This window comes from Pleurodeles waltl, chromosome 3_1, assembly GCF_031143425.1.
Source record: "Pleurodeles waltl isolate 20211129_DDA chromosome 3_1, aPleWal1.hap1.20221129, whole genome shotgun sequence".
Taxonomy (NCBI): domain Eukaryota; kingdom Metazoa; phylum Chordata; class Amphibia; order Caudata; family Salamandridae; genus Pleurodeles; species Pleurodeles waltl.
In genome coordinates this window covers 303,226,416-303,253,972 of record NC_090440.1, presented here as the reverse complement: position 1 = coordinate 303,253,972, position 27,557 = coordinate 303,226,416, and the positions used below count along the sequence as shown (strand labels likewise).

The window sequence follows — 27,557 nt, the reverse complement described above, 5'->3', positions numbered from 1 at the left end:
CCTGACATTATGTAATGCCTGCTAATCAGAGCTGTTGTTCAAGTTTGATCATGGACATGTGATGACCTTATTGCTCTTGTCTTGGCAGCATCAGCACAGGCAAGTGGAGGAGACAGGGCAGAGCCAAGTGGGAAAGCATCTGGCCACAGCACCTTCGGTCAAGACACCACAGAGACAGAGGGACTCAGTGGCCCAGAGGGTGAGGGGAGTGCCACAGGGGAGACCGAATCTACATCGTCAACATCACCAGTGGACACTCCCTAGTGGTGGCAGACACATCGGAGCATCCCCCTATACCATCTTTGTTCGCCACCCCCCATTCTATCCCCACCCTCCCTGTTCCTCCCCACCCAGTTGGTCGTGACCACTCACCCAAGAGGGTGGGCATCTCCTTCTCTGCAGGCACCTCCACCCAAGCCCCTGTTACCCCTGCTGTCATCTGTGAGGAGGCTATTGACCTCCTGAGAAGTATCTCTGTGAATCAGTCAGTCATTGTGAATGCAATACAGGAATTGGCGTCAGTTAAAACGGACTAATGCATTCCTGGAAGGCATTCATGGTGCAATGTCTGGTCACAGAGGTCCTTTCCGACTCTGGCCTCCTCACTGATGGCAGCCAGTCACCCCCACCTTCCAGCCCCCTCAACTGCCTCTTCCCATTCCAAATCCCCCTTCCCTTACCAGCTCAAAGCACACAGACAGATCTGCAGGCATTCACATCAACAACCAAGAGGAGGACACACAAATACAAGAACAACAAAACACACTGGCACACACACAAACAATGGCTAACCACAGACACAACACTCACAATTTCCATAGACACCTCCCACCCCCAGCATTACACACACCACATCCAGCATACTCAGAGGCACCACACCAACAGTCAGTGACACAACCACCACACCCATCATACCCGCAAACATCATCCCAGCAGACCCGCAGACATCCACCACAAGCTCCACACCTACAGACACCACAACTAGAAACACACAGACATCTACCACATCCAGCCATCCCGCTGTCACCACCCCAACAGCCACACACATCCACCACTCCCACATCCCCAGCATGTCTACCTCCCTGTTCCCCAAGACACAAAAACGCACACACTCACTCACCACACACAAGCTACCTTCCAGAAGCTTGCACCCACGACGTCCACACCAATACAGCCTATGACCACTCCCTCAACCTCCAAATCCCGATCCCCTTCTGATGACGGTCCCTGTGTCCCTAAGAAAGTTTTTTGGGTTGACCGTAACCTTTGCCCTGTTCCCTCCACCCCTGTCCCAAACCAAAGAGGCCTTCACCCAACATCCTAGGCCATCCCTTCCACCTCCAAGGCTTCCTCTGCCCCCCTGCAAGCACCCATACCTCTCTCTCCCCAAGAAGAAGCCAACCCCTCCCAAGAAAAACCCCCCTCCCAAATCCGCCCCTCCACCCCCGGGATAATCCCTGTGGATCCTGCTTGCCCCCTAGATGTCCCTTGAAGTAGAGGTTCCATCCCACTTCAGGAGTCAAGTCTGAGCACAGTGATGTGCATGAACAGTTGCTTATGGACTGGCCGATGGCCTTAAACGTTTTCCATTTTCTTTGTTATTAAACCCAACCAGTTGGTTTTATGTGGGTATACATTTGTCCTGCAATTCCTTTTCTACCTTTATGTTGCTCCTAAGTGACTTGCAATATCTGACAATGTGGGCAGTGCTGGTGTCCCCCAAGAGAAGGGTATATGTTGAGTTCATGGATGTTTGTGTGTAAATGTAATGGTGGTGGAAGGGCATTGTGTTCTGTTTGTTCTGGTAAGTATTTCATCTTGTGTTGCTCAATGTGAGCATGTATGCTGTTGAACTTGTCCCCCTGATATGGCTTATGTATTCATCTGATTTGTGTTAGTTTGAGTTTTGTTTGTATGGACATGGAGATATGTGTTTTATGTGACAACAGCAACTGGTCTGTGTGGAATGTGAGTGTGTGAGATGTGTTGGTAGATGTGATGTTTGTGTGTTGTTTGTGATGTGTGTGACAGTGTTGTGTAGCCCTCACTGTCCCCATGCCTGAGATATGGGGGTGTGAGTTTTTGTGTAGAGTTGCAGTGCAGTGTGAGTGAACATCCCAAAGGGGGCATATTGTGACTGTGTATGTGTCCACCTTGATGTAAATTTCGGACTGTTTATGGTATGTGGCGTGTGCTTGGTACACATGGTGTGCCCCCCATATGATGTGGACAACACCGCTGTGGTCTGTTTATGAGCTTTCTTTTACAGGTAGGTTTGTGTACTTACAGTCAGAGGTGTCCATGGCGGTGTTGGTTTCGTGCACCTTCGAGGATGATCATCAGTAGCAGGACATGCGTGATGGGCTCCATGGCGGCAGCAGGTGAGTTCGGCTGCCTGCAGGTGAGTGTCTGTCTCCCTTTATACTGTCGGTTTCTGCCTTCTAAGACATGGTAGTTGGAATGCCATGGACACGTTGGGAATGTGCAACCTCATAATATGTCCAGCAGAGACACAGGCTCCTCTGGCCTGTTGGTGCAGCCTTGTTACTGTGGCATTTTTTGCTGCCTGATAGTACCGGCAGAACCGCAGTGGTCCTTGGTCCACTGGCCTGCATGACTCGTAATACGGTGGTCCGCCTGCCATCCTGAGGGTGGTCAGATCACCAAACTAGTAATGAGGCCCAAAGTCCAATAGTAGAAAACTTGACCGTTAAAAGGTGAAGGTGCAAAAAGTATACACCTGGTGTGAGCACTTTATCTGATGTGAAATGTATATTTCTTCTGTTCTGAGTCACTCTTAACTAAATGAACCTCATCTGGCAGCTGCCTAGCTTCAAGAGGACTTCAGTGGAAACAGCCTGCAAACTTGCCCAAATAAAGGATTTCCCTTTCCAATTCAGAGACTAAATCAGAAGGTAAAATCTTCATCTGGGACATACCCACTGGGTGTATCCAATCCTCACCTTTGGGATGAAACTGTGCCTACATCATAGGCAGCTTGAAACAGTGACCACTGATTTGCTCTTTACTTTTTCTTGGTGCTTTTTGCCTTAAGTATTTACAATTCATATTTCGGTTCCTCTCATTGGACTTTTGTCATTTTGGTGTCATTTTGTTTATTCAAAAAATCTCCATTTTTATAAATTGGAGAGAGATTTTTAAATCATGTTATATTTTTGACATGTAACCGTTCTGGTACTTCTAAATGCTTTATACATTTTGGCTATGTTAAGCATGTCAGCTCTGAGACATAGATACCAGAGGTTGAGCTCAGATTTAATGTACTGAAACCTTTTCTTGGAACTAACAGTTTACTGACTTTATTGCTCCTGGCAGAATATGATCCACCCTAATTAATAATACATTTTTTTACACCGAGGCTAAGCAGAGACCTATGAAAAGGACAGCCAAAAAAACATGAGTTCAAGTAAGGAGGAGGAAGGATGCTATACTGAAAGGAAGATCATGAGTACTGGTAGGTTTAATAGTAGGTTTCCTTGATGATTTTTTTAAAAAAAGCAAACACAGAGTTAAATACATTCTGGACCAAATCAAAAGGAAAGTGGAAACTCAGAAAGGGATTGTTTTTTCCACGTTATTAGATTACTTGGGACTTGGGCATCCCATGAAACTCCACCCACCCAGTTGTGAATATCACAGCAGAGTTCGGTTTCAATGGATTATAATTCATACCGCCCTCCTAAAGAAGCAAAGTTAACTAAAAGTATCAAAGAAAGCCTTCCACTTCTTGAGAGGCCCATAAATGAACAATCCACACCAACATACAGTGAAATAGAGACCAAACATTTGTACACCCACAGAGAGGAGGTTAAGAGGCTTCTGACCCAATTGCAAAAAAAGGTTTCGGAAATAATTCATCCTATTAAATCTCACTTCCTCCGGAACCACCATTGACTGTTTCAGCTCAGATAATCCCTGTCCAGAAATTCATGAATTTCATACAGACTCCCCACCTGTTCACGTGTAAGTAGCCCTCAATGTGGAACTACATCCAGTGCATGCTGTTTCACCAATGGCCACTAAAACTGCCATTCCAATATCTTCTTCACCTTGAGGTCAATGTAGGTGACAATACAATAACAGAGTTCAATGGTGACTAACATCCAGGGCTACAATAACAGGAAAACCATGATTTATAAAGCACGAATACCATTATCGTGGGACTACAGGCCAAGAAAAATATTTTTCTAGCATGAGAAATATTGGACATCATTCAGGAATTAAGGAATATAAACCAGCTGGCGAATGTGGCATATCTGATTACATAAACAGCAGCCTACGTCCAAATTTGAAATGCAATTTAGATTTGAGGCACTCAAAGTGTGGCATTAAGTTAATGAGATTTTCTTTTTCCCTATTCTCATTTTTATTGGAATTGCCAAGATGAAGTACTTTGTTTTGTTTGTCCCCTTAACTGACAAGGACATTTTCAGCATTTCCATATTTTAGTAATATTTCCTGTGGACAATAGAGAATATTTTGGTCTCAATCTATTTTAAATTGTGCAGTTTTAACTTTGATTTTATTTATTAAAGCATTATATGAAATCTCCATCTTTTGCATGATGTTCCCCTGTTTCTTACCTTCCCACTGAAAGAACATTTATCCCATTGGGTAGGGGTGCGAGGGGTCACCCCCACACCTAGTTGATATAGACCTAAATGGGGCATCTCCATGCACCCACTCCAGAAGACTTTCTGGATCTGCAGAAGATGGGAGGACCTGCTGTTTCTGACTTGAGAGGATCCCTGAATAATTAGTCCGTGTACCCGGGACTAAGAGGTGAACTCCAAGCGTCAGTTAGCAGATGTCCTTTTTGGCTACCATAAGACAACAAGCTGCAAGTGGGCTTTTCTTTAAACTACTCAGGTGATCAGTGCAACTGGACCTGAACTGGACCCCGCTGTTTGCCTCTGGCTTGCACTGTTTTGTAGCCATTTTAGTTATAGCTCCATGCACATTAGTTTAATACACTAGGACGCTGTGCATCTTGACCTAGATATATTTTATTCAGCTTTGCATTGTTATTTTTACAATAACCAGTTTTACTGTCTTGTTTTAATTTATTCTATCTAACTGTTTTGCTTAGCCCAGCACTGTGTTCTCAAACAACACATTCTTGATCACTTTGTGCTTCAGTCAAGGCTACAGTTTGGTACATTGCCGGTGAACGTGGTAGAAGTTTAGTCTCCAACATTCGTAGAAAATACACATCCCTACGTAGGGACATTTTCTTAGAACATTAGCTGTGTTATTATAAAAACACTTCCTAGTCCCATTATACGTTAAGAAGGAGATTCCAGCCAGGGAACCACAACTGTATGCTGAATGCTTCGCTGCAGATGCTAACGCAGACTACAGGCCTTTGCTCAGGTATGAGGGTTGATGTCCTCCGGGGGGAACCTGAAAGGCAGAATTAGAGCTTAACATTCCGTGCTCAAATCATGATTGAAATAGAAATGAGTCCATCGACTTTAGTGGCAGTATTATAGCATTATTCTTATGCTTCACTCTCATCGTCACCATTTTAATATTGTTATGTTGTGTCGTTCTGGTTATTGCAGCTCACGCTTTGCTATCTAAAATGCAGTTGTTTTGTTAAACCAGTCTTGAAAACTTATACTGCTTTCATTGTCATTTATATATGAGACTACATTGTGAATGAGAGAACCGGATGCGACCTGAGTGACCACGACTTCCCTGAGAAGTATGATATGTCATGCGCTCGGCTGCCCAATCATCTCTACCTTTTGGGAGAGATGAGGCACTGCTAGTTAGCCAGAGCAAACTCCGGATTTGGAGCGACAGGTGTCATCCACCGTGGTCAGACTCAGTCTCCCACACTGTGGACGATCTTGCTGCTCAAAATCCAGTAGTCTCATTAGAATAATGAGAGCCTACGCGACATGGCGCTGCCAACGTTTGGTCAGGCTCTAATTTTCGGAGTATCTCTGTCTCATTATATATAATGACACCTCAATGCCGTATTGCGGAGACGTCCGTGGTACTGAGGATTTCCACCACAGCTGTGTAGGTAATCCTATTACAACTGGCGGTTGTTCAAGCTTGAACTTTAAAAAGAAAACTCCATTTTGGCATGCCTTCTCTGAACTCATAGTGTTACTATCATGGCGAATCCCCAACATGTACAAATAGCTGTTAACATGAGACAACCTCTCACAGCACACTTATTAACAGATGGGCTAATGGCCCAGGGAGGTCCAGTCACATTCGTGGTGGACGCCCACGCAGCTTATAGAACTGAACTTTTTTACTCTTGGGTCACATTTCCAGCAGTTGATGGGAACACAAATACATTTCACCAATATACACCTGCAAACGTGTCTGGACAATACAGAGTGCACGCATATTTAGAGATACCTCTATCTTATCAAGAACATAATAATTGGCTTGATGGCACCCTACCCCATATAATATTACCAGTAAGGTTAGGTCCACTAAGTAATAACGGTCCTACCTGGCCTTTATTGGCCACCTATACACCACATCCTGCGGTTGGAAATTTAGCAGTAGCTGAGGTTTGCCGCTTATACATTGAGTTAACAGCAATATACAGACGATTAGTACAATTTGTGATGCAAACATTAAATACAAACCCAGCACGTGCTGCTCCAGCACACCCACATGCAGTAACGCCAGGTATAAATCCTACGACTGTACATTCAATTATGGGTAAAGTACCTGCCAAACGAGAAGAAACTCCGTTTTGGTTAGCACAAAAAATTAATACGCTGGAGGCAGTATTTCCCCATCTGGGACCTTAGGATGAACATAGAATATTAACGATGTGCTAGCCCTTTGGGATGGTTCCTACAGTAGAAAACTGTAATACCAGGGGTACGGTATTTGCCACGCTCTACACAACCGCACCCGGTACACCGACACTTGCCAATTTACCAGAAGTGCTGAAACAAATTCAAGATGAATATGGGGCTGCCCCGGCCCTAGAATTGGGGATGCAATTGATGGGCAATTTTGCCACAGTGTCCTCAATCATTTTAAGTAACCTTAAAGGGGAAGCAGTCGCACTTGCAGTGCACATGTGGCTTTGTGACGTTCCGCAACAAGATCAAGAACGAGAGCTGCCTAAAATAATTGCAGAAACGTATTCAAGTATCGGTCGAGATAGCCTAGGGGCCAGACCACAAAAACCTCAATTCCAGGGTAAATCAAATAAAGATAACTCCAAACAACAACTTGAGGGTAATAAGAAATGCTGGGATAAAAAGCAACAAATGCCTAAAAAAGAAAGGGGAGAATCTCCACACACGGAGACCCCACAGAATAGGTATAATCTCAGAAATAGAGATAATATCAAAACTCCAGATAGATATTAATATACTGATACACGCCAATCTCGTTCCTTTCAGGACTCATCGGAAAAGAGAAATGAGAGAGGTGGGTGATCAGAGCGAAGAACAGAGTACGTGAAACCGAGACAGGAATCACAACACTCTACGGAGGTTTCTGTTAAAAAGGAAGAGAAACCTGCCCAACAAAAACAACAATTTAAAAAGAAAAAAGTGGCAGCAGTTGAAGTCCGACATGCCACACAGGAAGAGGGTCCTCTTGAAGAACAAGAATTGGGCTCTAGCATTGCTAGACAGCATGGCAGAGGTCACAATAGTTCGCCCGAATCTTCTAGAGCATCTGGAGGTGAAAGCAACTGATGACTTTCTACAAGTAGAAACAGCAGACATGCGTGTCTCCAAGCCTGATAGGGTGTACAAAGTAATGCTGCAATTAGAAGGAGACATTGAACACACAATAGACGCAATCTTTTGGGATCGCACAGTAAAAGTATATGATGTCTTGTTGGCCAAACAAGATTGGCCGCCTGACTTTGTCTGTACCTGCCCATATGGAGAAGATGTCATTAAGCCTTCCTTCTCGCCCCTTGTTCCAGAGGAACTAGCTAAATCCTATTCCATTGAATGGGCTGTAGCACAAGCACCTGCATTATACAGAAATAACATGGGATGGGATAAAGGCTCCCCCTACCATGTAATTCCCATTAAAAGTGAACCTCAACCACAACCGCAGTATTCTATAAAACATGAAGCTAAACACCAGTGAGAGAAATACTCACGCAATTAGAATACCAGGGTGTGATTGAACCCTGTGTCTCGCCAATGAATAACCCTTTATTCCCCGTAGCTAAACCGGACCATTCATACAGAATAGTCTTAGACTACAGACATCTAAATAGTCATATGTGCACATATGCTCTACAAAATTCACATAGCACTGCACTAATCAGCAACATAGTGCGTAAAAAATACAAAACAACACTAGACATTTCCAATGGGTTTTTCTGCCAGAATATAGTGCCTGAAAGCGGAGACTTAACAAGCTTTAGCGCACTAGGCTCTCAGAAAAAATTCTGTTGTTTACCTCAGGGGTATAAGAACAGCCCAGGACTGTTCGAGGCTCGTGTAACTGCCATTTTACACGAGATCAACCCTGAAGCATTGTCCTATGTAAATGATATATATATCTCGCGGATGATGAATTACTACAACATTTATGACGGGTAGCCCGCATTATTGTAGAGTTTGTCGAATTTGGCTACAAATTTAACTTAAAAAAAACAAAAATTGCCTTCCTCAGCGTCCTGTTTCTAGGATATGAGCTGTCAAGTGAAGGGAAGAGCCTAGCGCCACAATTCTTAGAAAAGTGCGCACAGTTACAACCACCGAATATGATTAAAAAACTCCAATCATTATTGGGTTTCTTAAATTTTGGCAGAACACACATTCCAGATTTTGCTACGCGCATGAAACCTTTATATGACTTAATATGTCCCGATTTTTCAAGTAAATTCTGGACAACTGAACATACACGCATCCTTAGAAAGTTGCAGACAGACATGCTTGCAGCACAACATTTACACACAAGGGACAACAAAACACATTTGGTCATCAGGGTAAAAGCTGGGGCCATCGGTTTCAACTATGTGACATTTAATGAAGGTGGGATAGTCCCGATTCCATACAAATCACATTTGTATTCAGCAGCTGAACAACGCTTTGCTCCCACAGAGAAAATTCTCACTGCCGTACAGATGGCTGTTATTAAAGAAAGACCTCTTGCCCAAGGAAAACGCATTATTGTCGTTTCTCCAATCCCAGCCCTAGAGGCTGTTACAAAAGCTAGCGTTCCGAACGCAAAAGCACTACATCCACGTTGGATACAATGGGCTACTTCTCTAACAGCCACTGATGTAGACTATGGTGGTCATTCCGACCTCGGCGGTCTTTTCAATGGACCGCCGAGGGACCGCCGTACGGAAGACCGCCAGTGCTGGCGGTCTTCCGCACGGGCCATTATGACCGTTGGCAGCGCTCCGCCCGTTTCCGGACGAAGAGCCGCCAACAGCCATACTGGCGGCAGGCGGGGAAGTGGAGGTAGCTCCACCGCCACGCCAACAGAACACTGCCCAGCGAATCACGACCTGTGATTCGCTGTGGCGGTGTTCTGTTGGCGTGGCGGTGTCCGTGGAGCTGCCCCCATGGGTCCCGTTCCCTCCCGGAGGATCACCAGAACAGGTAAGGTGATCGTCCGTTAGGGAAGGGGGGTGGGGGGGTGTTGTGAGTTGTGTGCGTGCATGGGGGTGTGCGTGTGTGTATGTTGAGGGGGCGTGTGAGTGCGTGCATGAATGCGGGGGGGTGTATGTGCATGAGTGCGTGCATGAATGCAGGGGTGTGTGTGTATGTGCATGAGTGCGTGCATGAATGTGTGCGTGTATGTGTGTGTATATGTTGGGGATCGGGTTGGGGAGGGGGGTCCTGCAACCTTTTGGGGGTGGCAGGGGTGGTGGGGGGGTAGGGGAGGGAGTCGGGTGGGGGTTGGGGTTGGGGGAGACCCCTATCAGTGCCAGGGAAGGGATTCCCTGGCACTGATAGTGCTTACCGCCATGGATTTCATGGCGGTCCCAAACCGCATGAAATCCATGGCGGTAAGCCGGGGTCAGGTGGGTTGGAATACCGCCGGTGGTATGTGACGACCGCCGGGCTGGAGACCCAGGTCTCTAGCCCGGCGGTCGTTACCGCCGTGGCGGTCGGAACGGTGAAGCGGCGGCTGGCCATGGCGGTAACCGCCATGGTCAGAATTCATGAAAAAAGGCCGCCAGCCTGTTGGCGGTCTTACCGCCGCTTCACCGCCGACCGCCACGGTCGGAATGACCACCTATATTTGTGACCCAAAGTTACAAACTCAGGAATTCCTACAATATGAAGTAGAATATCCAGTTCCAGCACATACCTTGCCTATTGATCGGTATCATAGAGTCATGTACACCGATGTCTCTGCACAACCTGCAATTGGAACTAAACATCAATATTCTGCTGCTTGCGCAGTCGTAAGTGGCTATATGGAAAGGGATACATTTTGACCTCTACATAACTTTACACAGACCCTAGGGGATTGTACAGCACAATTGGCTGAGCTAAAAGCTCTGCTGATGGCACTGGAACACACGGATCCGGCACAGCCTACGCTGATTGTTTGTGATTCATATTATTGTGTCCAGTCCTTTAATGAATACCTGCATTATTGGCACCAGAATGGGTTCAGAGACTCCAAAGGCAACACCATTAAACACAGATTACTGTGGGGGAAAGTAGCTGACCTGAAAGAGATGCTACTGAATGTCCATGTTGTACATACACTTGGACACCAGCGCGTTGGAATACATGTTGCTGGAAATACATTGGCTGATGAAGCCGCAAAGTCAGCAGTGGCAGTAGCCACTGTAGCTGCAGTGACTCGCTCGGGTTCTAAACCAGACACAGACATTTGGGCTGCCGTGAAAGCTACGGCTGATGGTACGCCCCATCCTAAAGGATTTCCTAACAAATATCATTATCATATGGGAAGTATGCTGAACGCTGAAGTTAAGATACCAGGCGTAGGCGTACGAGACATACCTAACAAAGATATAAGACAACAATTGATTAAAGCAGCGCATGAAGGGGTGGCATCTGCACATGCTGGTGTGGCGGCTACAATTTCAATCTTACAGGCCCTTTATTGGTGGCCAGGTCTCTACAAAGAAACTAAGCAGTATGTCCTTTGTTGTGACATCTGTCAACAAATCAAAGTTTCCACGGCCAAGCACCCGCCGCAGACACCCCTCTTAATTTCAAACAAACTGTTACAGTGTGTGTACTTGGACCACTGCGGTCCCGTATCACCTGATAGTGCATACAAATACATATTAGTCCCTGATGATTCATGCTCCAGATTTGTGTGGGTGTGGCCACAACGCTCGGCTGACGCTCGGACTGTTATTAAAGTATTGCGAGTCTTTATCTGTACATATGCAGTTGCGGCCTTCCATTCGGACTAGGTCCTGCTTTCGCCTCAAGGGCATTAAGGGACACCAGGGCTTCGTTGGGGGTACAACTACAATACTCGTCTCCATTTCATCCCGATGGAAATAGTGTTGTGGAGCGATTAAACCGCGATTTAAAGCAATCCTTAACAGCTGGAGTCTTAGGTACAGGTCGTAGTTGGCTTAATCACCTATATGGAGACCAGAGAGCACTAAATAACCTGCCTAGAAGGTCCCTTGTGGGTCGTACTTCATATGAGTGCCTGTTCGGAACTCGAATGTATGTTCCGGATCTTGATGGTCCTGGCGTGGAGGCAGCAGAAACACCTTTTGACATAAATGAACGTGTCACTGTCTTACAGGAATTGCAACAGTTCAGTGATGATAATTCTTCCAAAAGGGCCGCCTCCACAGGAATTAAGGATGTGCCAGTAACATCTACTGGCTTGATTCCCAGAGTTGGGGATCTTGTACATGAAAAAGTCGCAGTGAAAAAGGAATTTAGCCCTTCTTATCGAGCACCAGTCCCTGTACTAGGGATACACGGTACCAGAACTGTTATTCTACCACCATTGGCACGTGCCATAGAAAATCATTTTGTCTCAATTGACAATGTCAAATTGCACCATGTGGCCGATCCTGCACAGCCGACCAAGAGGAACATCCAGTAGTTCCCGAATACCTCTCACTACTGGCGAAGAAGTTCCACTACAAGTTGTTGATACCAACAATGATACCTCACCGAGCTTGGGGAGGGTGGAAGATGATCTTGCATTAGTTCCACTAACATCAACTAACTTAGAAACATTTGGCCAAGTCAACTTGACTACAAGCCAAACGGATGGTGCTGTCTATAGTGTGTCACCACAGGAAACACCAACTCCACCACTGACAACGGCTACGGCATTTGCACGAACTGCCTTTGGGTATTTTGCCGACTTCAACTATGATTTCTCAGACTCATTTGCCTCTTCGATAGCTGATTTGTCAAGTGCATGTAAGCTAACAATCTGGCTTAAAGAAACATATTTCGTTTTTCCATGGAACTATATATGGCTTTCTCTGACTGTCCTAGCCTTTTTACTTTGGATTGGTTTTGTTATTATCTTTTTCTTATTAATACATGCTAATTTTCTTCCTGATAGATCAACAGTTGAACAGGTGGAGGAGGTTTTGAAACCACATTTTTCGTCACACAAAGTCCAAAGAGATTTATCCTTTGTGAACATTTCCGCAGTGCCAGTTCCTGATGGGATTGTTTGGGACAAAGTAATGTTTGATATATATGGTCCCACGGAAATATCGTATGTGTTCAAATTATCAATTAATGATATAGTAATACCAGGCATTGTATCTGATGATTGGGATGTGAAAACAGTTGATTCTATGATGACAGAATTGTAATATTATACTGTCTTTGAAAACGAAGATGTTTACCAATTCAAAGAAAATTATGGTGATATGTTTTGCTATAATTATTATGGGCACCACTTCATACATAGAGTGAGCAGTCCCAAAATGGTATTTAATTACACGCAATGGGAACATTGTCCAACTCCACTGCAAGGGAGTTCTAAAACATATTATGAAAAGTTTGCATATTTTTCTGGGCACAATCAAAAGAATGCTGAGTCGTATTACTTTAAGGTACCACCTACTAAGGATATACACATGTTATTGACTAATACGAAATGTATATATTCGGAATCCTTTGTTTCCTGATTATCAATAGAAGGCTATGAATATTGGTCCAAATCAATTGATCTGAAAAGTGTCTGGGGAACAAAAAATTGGCAAATCAAGGGAAAAGAAACACTGTTTAGAGCATGTCTTATTCCTGTTCAGATGATCTTCTTAAATGAAACTGTGCAACAAACGAGTTGTTTAGGCTTAGCAACAATCAGAGAATTAAACATGCCCAGTATACCTGCCCCTGCAAAATTTTACAAATGGCAAAAATACATGAATGCAACTAAAGATGAGCTCGATGAGTGGGTCCAGAATGGTACATTTAATGCTTCACTGACACGTCCAGGCGGGTGGTTATTGTGGCCAATAGACACTAATGGGTGTCATCAACGTTTTATTAACTCCTATGGGGGTTTTAGGATTAGTAGGCCAGACCCTCGCTATATATCTCCAGAACATGCAGATATCATTACAACATATAGTGTAGGAAAATTATGCCAACAGTGAAGCTAAAATCATCCTCACTAAACTGTTTTACAAGACTTCTTGTCAGGCCCCAGAACACCACGTAGGAAGCATTTCTTATATGCAGTATACCGTGAAATATGGGAACTTTCCCAAATGGATGCTGCTGCCCGGTTAAGGCAAATAGATCAGGAAAATCTAAAAAAGGCATTAGCTGTTGTGGATAATGGGATTAACACCTTGTCCGACCGAATATATACAATTAAAAACATTGTCTCTTCTGCTATAGACATTATACAATGTGATATGTCTTCTTTATACCATGGACAGAGTCAGATCAGGTCCATTATGCAGTTGGGTTGGACGCTTCAAACATTGAAGGCGGGTCGCGTTCCATGGCAGCACGTCAGTGTAAGGGAGATATTTTCTTCTTTTAATCTGACTCGACAACAACAGCTAATGGCTAAGAAAGAAGCGACTTATGTCATGCTTAACATCGAGAAATTAGAAAAGTTGCCTTTTACCATGGCTGAAATACCATCGGAAGAGTGGTTAACACACGGGGTTATTAATCTGCCTATTTCCACACTAAAATTCACTTCCTGTTTGAAACACATTCCGGTAGGCAGATAGGAAAAGCTGGGAGATTGTTACATTCATGAGGTGTGGGAGCTTCCCTTCTCGTACAAATGCTTCAATGACATGAAAGAGGTCTTTCTTAGCGGCAGTGAATGCCAGACTTCAGTCAGTCATTCGATGATTTGTAAACAGATGTCCTTGCGTGTAATGCCTCGGCTGCAAACTTGGCTGATATCGGGCCTTACATTGCCACTTCAAACGTGAATTTTGACAAGTTAAGTAGACTCAAGGCTTTATTGTTTCAAAAGCATGTGGCCCTTACATCTGCACGCAAGACCTACACACTTCAAGTGGCAAGGTCATCAGCAGAAATACAGTCCCTGTTAAATATGATCTTTCCAAAACACTTTGGTGAACATGTGGGATGAATATTTAATGCGTCCAGCATGACTGGAATAGCACATTTTTTCAAAGCTGTTAGTTATGGTTTTGTTCACACCTTCCCCTCCATATTCGGTTTGATACCTTCACCTATCCACTCAATTTTCGGTAGTATTTTTGGGGGATTTCCGATAACTTTGGCTTTATTAGCTGGCATCCTGCTGTTGCTGTTGTTTATGTGCAATGGCTGTCCCACTGCAACAAGGGCAAATGACGGTGCTCCCATCAGCGCAGCTGTGTCATGAACGTATGATGCAGCATTTTGGAGCAACACTCCTGAAGCATTTGGAGTGTGACTGGTCTTTGTCATTCAGACTGGTTTTGTATTGTGTGCAGCCCGTGTTCCAGTGCCTTTGGTACTCTTTTGAACATGCACTGGAAGTTTGTCTTTCACAGCAGTGCCCCCCAGCAATAGATGCTGATCTGTTAATGTTCTCGCTGAGGGTTCATTACCAGACATGCGCACTGAGGCTGCGTTCGCTATGTGAAGCTAATTATGAGTTACCCTTCCTGGAGGAAGTTGCCATCAACTCATCAATGAGCACTCCACAGGATGCCGCCTTGGTTGATACTGGGGCTAGGGAACACACTTGCTCCTCGATCATTTTTGGCGCAGACTTTCCGGTTCTGTCATCTGCCGAAGTGGAAGATCTCCTACTTTCCATGACTCGTACTTAATTTGAAACTTTTCTAAATTGAAATTTTCATTGAATTCGGTTATAAGCCACATGCTCATGTTTTAAATTGCCAAGTAGTGTGCTTGTGTGTCCTTTTAACTTGTCAAAATTGACTAGGGTTTTATATATATCTTAGTTTGAGAAATTTTTGTTTTGGCTTGAACCACTTTCAACCGACCAGGGAAGGGTGTTGTGTAGCCATTTTAGTTATAGCTCCATGCACGTTAGTTTAATACACTAGGGCGCTGTGCACCTTGACCTAGATATATTTTATTCAGCTTTGCATTGTTATTTTTACAATAACCAGTTTTACGGTCTTGTTTTAATTTCTTCTATCTAACTGTTTTGCTTAGCCCAGCACTGTGTTCTCAAACAACACATTCTTGATCACTTTGTGCTTCAGTCAAGGCTACAGTTTGGTACATTGCCGGTGAATGTGGTAGAAGTTTAGTCTCCAACATTCATAGAAAATACACATCCTTACGTATGGACATTTTCTTAGAACATTAGCTGTGTTATTATAAAAACACTTCCTAGTCTCATTACACATTAAGAGGGAGATTCCAGCCAGGGAACCACAACTGTATGCTGAATGCTTCACTGCAGATGCTAACGCAGACTACAGGCCTTTGCTCAGGTATGAGGGTAGATGTCCTCCCGGGGGAACCTGAAAGGCAGGATTAGAGCTTAACATGCCGTGCTCAAATTATGATTCAGATAGAAATGAGTCCATCGACTTTAGTGGCAATATGATAGCATCATTCTTATGCTTCACTCTCATCGTCACCATTTTAATATTGTTATGTTGTGTTGTTCTGGTTATTGCAGCTCACGCTTTGCTATCTAAAATGCAGTCATTTTATTAAACCAGTCTTTAAAACTTTTACTGCTTTCATTGTCATTTATATATGAGACCGCATTGTGAATGAGAGAACTGGATGCGACCTGAGTGACCACGACTTCCCTGAGAAGTATGATATGTCATGCGCTCGGCTGCCCAATCATCTCTACCTTTCAGGAGAGATGACACACTGCTATTTAGCCGGAGCAAACCCCGGATTTGGAGCGACAGGTGTCACCCACCGTGGGTCAGACTCAGTCTCCCACACTGTGGACGATCTTGCTGCTCAAAATCCAGTAGTCTCATTAGGATAGTGAGTCTCTAGGTGTCTTTCCTGTTATGGTTTTGTTCACACCTTCCCCTCCATATTCGGTTTGATACCTTCACCTATCCACTCAATTTTCGGTAGTATTTTTGGGGGATTTCCGATAACTTTGGCTTTATTAGCTGGCATCCTGCTGTTGCTGTTGTTTATGTGCAATGGCTGTCCCACTGCAACAAGGGCAAATGACGGTGCTCCCATCAGCGCAGCTGTGTCATGAACGTATGATGCAGCATTTTGGAGCAACACTCCTGAAGCATTTGGAGTGTGACTGGTCTTTGTCATTCAGACTGGTTTTGTATTGTGTGCAGCCCGTGTTCCAGTGCCTTTGGTACTCTTTTGAACATGCACTGGAAGTTTGTCTTTCACAGCAGTGCCCCCCAGCAATAGATGCTGATCTGTTAATGTTCTCGCTGAGGGTTCATTACCAGACATGCGCACTGAGGCTGCGTTCGCTATGTGAAGCTAATTATGAGTTACCCTTCCTGGAGGAAGTTGCCATCAACTCATCAATGAGCACTCCACAGGATGCCGCCTTGGTTGATACTGGGGCTAGGGAACACACTTGCTCCTCGATCATTTTTGGCGCAGACTTTCCGGTTCTGTCATCTGCCGAAGTGGAAGATCTCCTACTTTCCATGACTCGTACTTAATTTGAAACTTTTCTAAATTGAAATTTTCATTGAATTCGGTTATAAGCCACATGCTCATGTTTTAAATTGCCAAGTAGTGTGCTTGTGTGTCCTTTTAACTTGTCAAAATTGACTAGGGTTTTATATATATCTTAGTTTGAGAAATTTTTGTTTTGGCTTGAACCACTTTCAACCGACCAGGGAAGGGTGTTGTGTAGCCATTTTAGTTATAGCTCCATGCACGTTAGTTTAATACACTAGGGCGCTGTGCACCTTGACCTAGATATATTTTATTCAGCTTTGCATTGTTATTTTTACAATAACCAGTTTTACGGTCTTGTTTTAATTTCTTCTATCTAACTGTTTTGCTTAGCCCAGCACTGTGTTCTCAAACAACACATTCTTGATCACTTTGTGCTTCAGTCAAGGCTACAGTTTGGTACATTGCCGGTGAATGTGGTAGAAGTTTAGTCTCCAACATTCATAGAAAATACACATCCTTACGTATGGACATTTTCTTAGAACATTAGCTGTGTTATTATAAAAACACTTCCTAGTCTCATTACACATTAAGAGGGAGATTCCAGCCAGGGAACCACAACTGTATGCTGAATGCTTCACTGCAGATGCTAACGCAGACTACAGGCCTTTGCTCAGGTATGAGGGTAGATGTCCTCCCGGGGGAACCTGAAAGGCAGGATTAGAGCTTAACATGCCGTGCTCAAATTATGATTCAGATAGAAATGAGTCCATCGACTTTAGTGGCAATATGATAGCATCATTCTTATGCTTCACTCTCATCGTCACCATTTTAATATTGTTATGTTGTGTTGTTCTGGTTATTGCAGCTCACGCTTTGCTATCTAAAATGCAGTCATTTTATTAAACCAGTCTTTAAAACTTTTACTGCTTTCATTGTCATTTATATATGAGACCGCATTGTGAATGAGAGAACTGGATGCGACCTGAGTGACCACGACTTCCCTGAGAAGTATGATATGTCATGCGCTCGGCTGCCCAATCATCTCTACCTTTCAGGAGAGATGACACACTGCTATTTAGCCGGAGCAAACCCCGGATTTGGAGCGACAGGTGTCACCCACCGTGGGTCAGACTCAGTCTCCCACACTGTGGACGATCTTGCTGCTCAAAATCCAGTAGTCTCATTAGGATAGTGAGTCTCTAGGTGTCTTTCCTAAGGTCCTCGGGGGCTTTAGTAGTATACTGCAGTGGTGGGCAGGGGCTTAAATGAGTAAGAGCCTAATTTAGGGTTTGGTAAAGGGGATGGTGACTATCTAGTCCACTGTATTACAAGTGGATTATGTTCAATGGCACTTGGAATACAGCTGAAAAGGAGTAACACATTCGGCTACCTCTAAATCAAGCCTCAGTCAGCATATAAAATCTGTGATCAAAAAGAACCTGGTGATGAATGCAAGCTGCGTTCCAAGCACCTGAGTTCGATCCCACCATGACCCTTGAATATTTCTACTTAAAACTACAAATACATATCTTTAGTGCCCCAGTTTGTTATCATTTTGTTTATTGAATGTTACTCATTATTTCTGTTTCAATTTGGGATTGTTATTGTTTTGCATTTTGACATTATTACTTTTTGGGGACTGCACAAATAATGTACACATTCCTCTAAGTTAAAACTGTCTGCTCTGTGCTATATCAACTAAGCAGTTGGGCTCATGTTAATTTAGTGACTTTGAGGGTTCTCTCTGTCAGGGGTTCCATTCTTTCCTTGAGGTGGGTAGTCACCCATCCTTAATAATCCAATTTCTTACAAACTCTATTGTTTCTTTATCTTGTATGTCCAATGCCCTCAAAGCCTAGTCTCAAAGAGTATATTAGTTAAACTTCAAAGTTGTCCTCTTAAAGACCTGAATAAGACACATGTTATCTTGAGCCCAAGTTTGGGACTTCGGTCGGCATCAACCTGGCGGAGATTGAAGAGTGGTGTTGAAATACAAGCCTGCATTGATGGTCCAGTGCTTAAGTTGTAAAGGAATCAGGGCCACTGTGCAAAGTTTTGCTCAGAAGCCGTGGCCGGGTCTCTCAAATGCAGAATACCAAGGTTGGATACTTTTGATTTCACCTCATGAGTCTTTAATCCACCCCATGCCCTCTATGCCTCTTTAGCTCACTCTTGCAGGTTCTTTTCCATATCCGTTTTCACCTTATGCTGTTGTTTTTAGGTTTTTTCTTCTTCTGCCTTCCAGGCCTCTGTGTTTTACCTCTCTTCCTCTTGACCAAAGTCTGCTGAGTGAATATTAGTGCTGGTGAACCCAACCTGCAACAAAGCGATCGGTCCTGTCACAGTAGGGGATTAAATAGAAAATAAGTGATTACACTTGTTTGCTATAGATACCAAGAGTCAATAAAGTTTTTCCATGAATTTTAAGGAACTGTAAGTAACAGTGTCTGCATTATACATAGAGGGTTATGACCCGTTGGAAAAATACTTGTGCTTCGAATCCACATGCATTGAAGTCCGTAAAGGATTGTTCCGTAGTAATTGTAAAATCTTTCCGGAGCCTCAGCACGATCCTAGGGGACGCTGGATGGCGGCCAATGTTGTACACTCACCGGCGCTAGAGAGAACCATGACCACAGTGTGCAGACACCTGTCGCGGCTCACACCTGCTTGGGGAGGCTGAAGAAACTCGCTTCCGCCGGTCCCAGGTGAAACTCAGAGGTTTTTCCATACTCAATAGTTCGCCTGGTCGGTGCCACTCAGCTGCTATGAAGTGACGTGCAACCCCGGTGCTGGTCCCCGGCTTCCCAGGGAAGCTGTGGGAGGAACTTGGGCGGAGGAACCGTCTGCGCTTCAATGTCAAACTCGGACCGGCAGGACTCAGTCCACTGTGTCTGCCTCCGCGGAAACGAGCCGCCTCCTGGGAGCTGCTGCTATCATGGGACTTCTCTGTGTGAGAGGTAGGGCTGTTACACAGCTTTCTACAGGTTGCTTTGCGTGTGAGAACAGAGAGCACACTGCACACATTCCGTGGACAGGCTGCTGTGAGTAAGGGGTAGGACTAGAGCACAGACTGTAAACATGCCGTATACAGACTGCTCTGTGTGAGCAGTGTCTTTAGTGCTCATAATGGAAACAGACTGTACACACTGCTCTATGTGAGCGGAGAACTACTGTCCACGCCGCGTTCAGACTGTACAAACGGCCTTGGGAGAGAGGTGCCAAGACTTAATACGCACATCTTAGAAATTGCTCTGGGTGAGAGGTATGACCACCAGTACTAAGACTGAAAACGTGCTGTCTACAGATTGTTTGGCGTGTGAGGTAAGAGTCCTGGCCAGAACGCAAACAGGCTCTGTACAGACTGTTGTGTGGAAGAGATTCGCAAACTTCACACGCTCTCTGTACGGACTGCTCTGTGCAAGAGGGCATAATAATACCATTGCCAGGACTGAAAAAACCTCTCTCAGATTGAGAGGTAGCTTTTTACTGACCGCTTTGTGTGAGGGGTAGGACTAATGCCCAGCATACAAACAGGCCCTTTACAGACTGTTGCGCACTGCGTGAGAGGCAGGTGTGGGGTCCAAACTTCAAGGGGGCTTTGTGCTGTTCGGTCTGAGCGGTAAGAATATTTCTCAGACCACAAGCATACTTTGTACCACTGCTCTTTGTAAGTGTTAGGAATGGATGACAAGACTGAAAACTAGCTGTTTACGGACTGTATAAGATGTTGGGAGTGTGGCCAGACTGCAAACAGGCTCTGTCCATGTGTTCTGTGTGAGAGCTTGGGCTCAGACTGGAAAAAAATATATTTGTATATAGTGTTTAGGGTTGACTAATGGTGAAGGTTAAAAGGGCGCTAAAGTAATTTTAGGGTTAAGGGCTGGGTAGTGGTAAAGGTTAAGAGTTGTAAGGTAGGGTTTAGGGGTGGGTAGAAGTAAAGGGTGCAAAGGGTAGCTTTAAAGTTTAGGGGTGGATATTGCTAATGGGTAAGAGTAGTTTTAGTGTTTATCGGTGGATAGTGGTAAAGGATAATTTTAGGGTTAAAGGTTAGTAAGGGTCATTTTAGGTTTAGTAGTGTGTAATAGTTAAAGGTGGCAAGGGTCATTTTAGGATTAAGGGGTCAGTAGTGGTAAAGGCAGGATGGAGCAAATGAAAAAAGAGGAGTTTGTGGGTATTCTCCTCTAAGAAGAAAAAAGGAACACATTTAGAATTAAAATGATATATATACATCTAGGTAGTTATAGTTTTGACATGCATATATATCTGGCACTGTTCGACAATATTCACAAATGTTTTTTTTAAAAATGTGTCCTGGTGATTCTTGTTGCACACAGAAACTTTTGGGGTGATCCGTCAAGTGTGGGCCAAAGAAAAGGGGGTAAAAATAGTATTGTTTCCAATGTTAATTCCCATAGGACCTTTAGGCCTGACTATAGCCTGAACCACTGGATGGAATTACACCAAATTTGGCAGAAAGCTAGCGTTCGGTACACAGATTATGCTTTCACTTTGGTGTAAATCCGTTCAGTAGTTTTTGAGATATGAAAGGAAATCCAAATTTGTATATCTGGGATCGTGAAGGCTTTGCGAACAATTGCGTACTTGCGCACAGAAATGTACAACTCTGATTAGCTGCCAACACTTCAAAATAAGTAGGCATCATGGGACTCAGTTCAAGCCGAGTCCCACAAAAAAAGTGTAAAAGAAAGACTCTCTGGGTGTGAGAAAGAATAGGTGGAAGAGGGTGCATCTGTGGGTGAGAGTGCCTGTGAGAGTCTCTGTCTGAGTGTGAGAGTGCACGCATCAGTGTCTTAGTGGGTGTGTCAGTGTCTGCGTAGGTCTTTCAGTGGGTGCATGAGGGTTTCAGTGGATCTGTGAGTGGGTGCGTGAGTGTCTCAGTGGGTCTGTTAATGGTGCGTGAGGGTCTGACATGGGCTGTGAGTGGGTGCACGAGGGTCTGAGAGTGGGTGTGTGAGTGTCTGAGTGGATCTGTGAGGGGGTGCGTAAGGGTCTGAGTGGGTGCATGAGAGGGAGAAAGATATTGAAAGAGATCAAGAAAGAGTGAGAGGGAGAGAGATAGAGAGTTTTTTAGGCTTGGATGGGTAATATCCTGTACTTGTCAATTAAAAAGAGTGAGATCACCTTTCAATATGAACCTTTAAGTTTTGAAGTTTAAAACAAATTACAGAAGGAAAATAACCACGGACACACCCTAGAGTATAACCCTCAACTTTCATTGTGAGGGTCTGTGAACTTAGCCTTTAGGCCAAAGGTGACTCCTTATTGTGCTGCTTCCAGACATTCACATGACAGTCAATCCATGCCTGCGATTGGAAAGAAACATGAATGTTCCATCTCTAGGAAGGTTTAACAGTCAAAAGACTACTAAATAAACAAACAAACTGCCAGGCAATACTAGGATTTAAACCTTCAGACTACTGAGTGACAGCACAAGACCTTGACAATTAGGCAGAAGTGACTATATTCTGCATCCAAAATGTAACTATAACATTCATACCAAACATTTTGCTAGTCTGATTCTGTGAAGTTGTTGCATGGAGAGACCATTGGAATGACAATCCTCTTTCTCTCTCTCTCTCTCTCTCTCTCTCTCTCTCCCTCTCTCTCTCTCTCTCTCTCTCTCTCTCTCTCTCTCTCTCTCTCTCTCTCTCTCTCTCTCTCTCTCTCTCTCTCCTCTCTCTCTCTCTCTCTCTCTCTCTCTCTCTCTCTCTCTCTCTCTCTCTCTCTCTCTCTCTCTCTCTCTCTCTCTCTCTCTCTCTCTCTCTCTCTCTCTCTCTCTCCTCTCTCTCTCTCTCTCTCTCTCTCCCTCTTCCATCCCAGTATGGGATTCAAGAGAGTGAGAGACAGAGAGAGTGACAGTACCTCAGGGGGAGCCTGAGGGTCCTTGCGGTCCTAGCTGTCTCTACATGTCCTGTGAGAGCCGGATTGCTCCCACCTGGGAGCTGCTTTAAATAGCAGCTCCCTGCTTGTGGGAGCAATGTTTTCAGCTGTTTCCATGCATGCGTATTTACATGTGGCAAAACTGATGAAATCTCAGCTTAAGCAAACAGATATGTCTCAGGGGTGGGCACTCTGGGACATTGCAGGAGTTAGCCCTGGGGGTTTGGTGGTCCCCAAGGCCATCAATGGTTCCTTGATGGTGGCTACGCGGCCCAATTCCAGTGTAATTTAGCCCCAGGAAGGTGGTGGTCTCTAGAGCTCAGGAGTTCAAAACAGACACCCCTCATTCTTTTTTGAAGCCCCAGGGAGGTGGCGATCCCCAGGCTTGCGGGAGACTGCATAGCCCCCTGCATATACTCCAAAAAGCCCAGGGAGGTAGCGACCCTCCATATTAATTAAGATCTTTTTCCTGGGAAGATAGTGGTCCCTGGGGCGTGGGAGGGGCAAAGGGCCCTTCCACATGCAATATGGTAAACATAACCCTTGGAGTGGGGACCCTGTGCGCCCCCTCCTTATATTTTCAATGCCCCTGGAACCTGACGCATCTGAGGGCTTATTAAAAAACAAGTATGGAGGACCTTGCTTGTTTTTTTAAATGAATACAGTAAATTTGCGACAACCATTTGCGGTAAAAAAATGTAATTTTTTTGTGTGCGTGTGGGGGGGAGGCAGCTCTGGGATGCCAGCACAAGAGCTAAGGGGTCAGGGTGTCTCTACCCTGGCCCCTTTTCTTTTTTGTTTATTTTGCTTTTTTTGTTGGGACTCGGCTGAAGTCGAGTCCCAAGATGGCTGCCAACACTTGTTGGTTGAAGTGTCAGTGTTTTTAGCCAATCAGAGCTGTGCTTTCCCTGCACAAGCTCATCATTATTTGTGAATTCGTCATGAAGAATCCGCGGACCTAGATATACAAATTTGTTTTCCCTTTAATATCTCCTAAACTACTGAACAAATTTGACATCAAATAAGCAAACGCATAATCTGCATACTGAAAGCTAGCTTTCTGCCAATGTTCGTGTCATTCCACCCAGCGGTTTGGGCCGTAGTCGTGTCTAAAGATCCTATGGGAATTAACATGGGAAATGCAACTTTTTTTTACACCCCATTATTCTCAGCCCCTGATTGATGAACAATTGAAATGTTCCATGTGCAACAAGAATCACTTTTTAGGGGAAAGTTTTGTGAAAATTAGTCAAACAGTGCAAAAGATGTAGACACGTCAAAAAATGCTTTTTCTATGGAATAATGGTCCTAACTACCTAACTATAACTACTTAGAGGTGGCCACCACTAGGTAATACTATATATATATGTATATATATATATATTATTTCCTCTGGATGGCCCTTATAGTGTCTTGGCGCCTTCATTTCAATAAACAATAGTGCGTCTCTCTTTGGTAGGGCTGTGCCAACTGTGCCAAAATATGATATTTCCCCCTTACCTTCAAAGTGAAAACGGCATAAAGATAAAGATATGCACTCCCAATTGGCTTAATTGCTTTTATTGAAGTAAGTCAACTGACAAAATTGTGCATTGTGTTTCGGTCACCAGGACCTTGATCATGGGATGTTTCTGAAAGCGCCCAACAGCACTTTTTTATTACAAATCTTATTTTTTCCCTTTCTATGAGCTCACCTCTGAAAACAGCTGTTTACCCATTGTGTGCAATTGACAAACGCTCTTTTCCAACGTGTACCCCACAGTGTCTTTTATAAAGATTCATGCCCTTATTTTAATTAGCAAACACAACAGATGATGAACGGAATGCAGAGCAAATCAAACATTCACCCCAGTCACAGATCTGGGCTCATTTTAGTTTTTGCTTGCAATGCCATTCCAGTTTGGACCCGTGATCCTGTGGGTCCCCTGCTCACTGCACCACTGGACTCAAGCTAGCCTAGCTGATGAAGGGTGATACCCTGAAACTGGGCTTGGATGTTTGTTTGTGGTCCAGGGAGGACCTGGCTTGGCAATTCAGGCAGGACTGTTCCAATGAGGAACAGGGTCAAGACTGATTTGCATATGGCTGGGTCCAAACTGGGGTAGCATGGTGAGTAAAAAAACGATGGATTGAACCCATATCTTTGTGACTAGGGGTGAATGTTTGCATTGTTCAGCATTCCGTTTATCATCTGTTCTTGTTGCATTTGTCGCCCAAGTGGGAAGGGTATGCCTAGACATTGGTACTGTGCTCACTGCGCCACTGGATTCAAGCAAGCCTAGCTGATGAAGGGTGATACCCTGAAACCGACCCTCGTATGCTTGTTTCCGGTCCAGGGAGGACCTGGCTTGGCAGTTGGGCAGGACTGTTGCCATGAGGAACAGGGTCAAGACTGATTTGTATATGGCTGGGTCCAAACTGGGGTGATGTAGTGAGCAAAAAAATGATGGATTAAACCTAGATCTTTGTGACTGGGGGTGAATGTTTGCGTTGTTCAGCATTCCGTCCATCATCTGTTCTTTTTGCATTTGTTGTCCCAAGTGGGAAGGGTATGCTCAGATGTGGGTCCCGTACTCACTGCACCACTGGATTCAAGCTAACCTAGCTGATGAAAGGTGATACCCTGAAAACCGGTCTTAGGATGCTTGTTTCCGGTCCAGGGAGGACCTGGTTTGGCAGCTCTGGCTGGACTGTTCCCATGAGGAACAGGGTCAAGACTGATTTGCATGTGGCTGGGTCCAAACTGGGATGGCTTTGTGAGCAACAAAATTATGGATTAAACCCAGATCTTTGTGACTGGGGTGAATGTTTGCATTGTTCAGCATTCCATCCATCATCTGTTCTTTTTGCACTTATTTTAATTAGGGCATTAAAGAATTCTCAATTAGCATGTTTGTATTTAGTCATTTATGAGTTTGTTATGTGTGCGTAGTTCGTGTCTTAAGTAAAGCTCTCCAACTGCATTCTTAGTTCATTGATATAATTCAATTTAGTTGCATAACATTGACCTGACTTTCCAACGATAATGATCTATTTCTTAATTCACTGAGCCTTGCGGATGAAAAGGCAGAACATCATACAGTTATTCCTAAACAAAGTGCATTATGGTTAACATAGATTGAGTTCTTGGATTCACTGCAATATCAAATCACCACTACTGCAATTCTGTCTATCATTAGGGGACAAATATGGGATTGCGTTACCCTTGCTTTACACATAGTGTTGCAAGGGTAGCACAATACTTCTGTAACATTTACAAAACCTAGCAAAGCCATCATACATCTCCTTGCTTTGCTAGGTACATGTGCAGCAACACAGTGCAGCGCATGACACCATATGCATAACTGCATTACTTTGCACACCATATTCTACAGTCCTCCAAAATTTCAACTACATCCTCTCCACACTACACTGTATACCACTACCCCATATACCATTCAGCTTTATGCTATTCCACTGTATGCCATTGCACTGTATACCACTCTGCTGTATGCATGCAACTCCACTATACGCTATTCTACTCTATCCCATACCACTGTATGCTATTCCTCTATGTGCCACTCCATTTTATGACACCCCACTGTAAGCTGTTTCACTGTATGGCACTCCAATGCACGCTACTCCACTGTTCGCCACTCCTCTGTATGCCATTCCAATCTGTTATTCCCTTTGACAACACTCCACTCTGTGACACTCCACTACATGCAATTCCACTCTATCCCACTCCATTCAGTGCAACTACAGCAGTTGCGAGTCTACTATACACAACTCCACAGTACAAAGTAAACTGGAAGCAGTCCAGAGTATACCACTCCATGGTACCCAATTCCACTGTAAGCTGTTCAACTATGCACTGTTTCACTGTACACCACACTACTGTACGCCACAGCACTCTACGCTACTCCACCATATGTCACTCCACCGTAAGCCACACACATATATATATATATATATATATATATATATATATATATATATATATATATATATCCAGAAAACAAGATTCTCTTTCTGTTTTAGCAAGAGAAAACCGCACTCTGTCGTTGTGCCAAAAATACCTTAACTTTTAATACATTAGTGAGATCATAAACAAACAAACAGGAATCCCCTGACGCGTTTCGGTCTCACCGGACCTTGTTCACAGGTTTTCTTTCATATATATATATATATATATATATATATATATATATATATGTATACATGGTAAAGGCGTGCATGGTAAAGGATGAGTGGAAAAGGCATGTGTTTTATTGTCATACAATTCAACCTCGTTATGAGAGACCAGGAACGGACTATAGTCAGAATGCAGACTTGCTCTCTATAGTCTGCACTGCAGTATGTGAGAATTATGGCTGGAGGACAGACTTCAGATGAGCTATTTGGAGGCTAGTCTACTGTGAGAAAATTGTGAATACTGTACAGACTGCAAACACACTTTGTACAAACTGCTCTATGTGAGCATGAGTACTGCTTATCAAGCTTACAAGATCAGACTTAGTACTGACTCTTCTGTGGGATAAGTAGAAGTCATCCCCAGGCTTTTCACTGGCTTCTCTGTGGGATTAACAGGACTGACACTTAGGCGGTCATTCTGACCATGCGGTCACCGCCATTTGGCCGCTCCGCTGTCAAAAGACCGCGGAGGCC

The 27,557-nt window shown here is 44.1% G+C and overlaps 1 protein-coding gene across 1 annotated transcript in view; it reads left to right on the top strand.

Annotated features, from left to right (window-relative positions):
- Nucleotides 1-19,851: 19,851 nt before the first annotated feature.
- LOC138283197 (protein unc-13 homolog B-like) overlaps nucleotides 19,852-27,557 on the top strand; it is a 215,273-nt gene continuing 207,567 nt past the window's right edge. Inside the window, exon 1 of the mRNA XM_069221253.1 lies at nucleotides 19,852-19,966. Within this exon, the coding sequence (XP_069077354.1) occupies nucleotides 19,945-19,966 (22 nt within the window). The 5' untranslated portion in view covers nucleotides 19,852-19,944. The remainder of the gene's footprint in view (nucleotides 19,967-27,557) is intronic.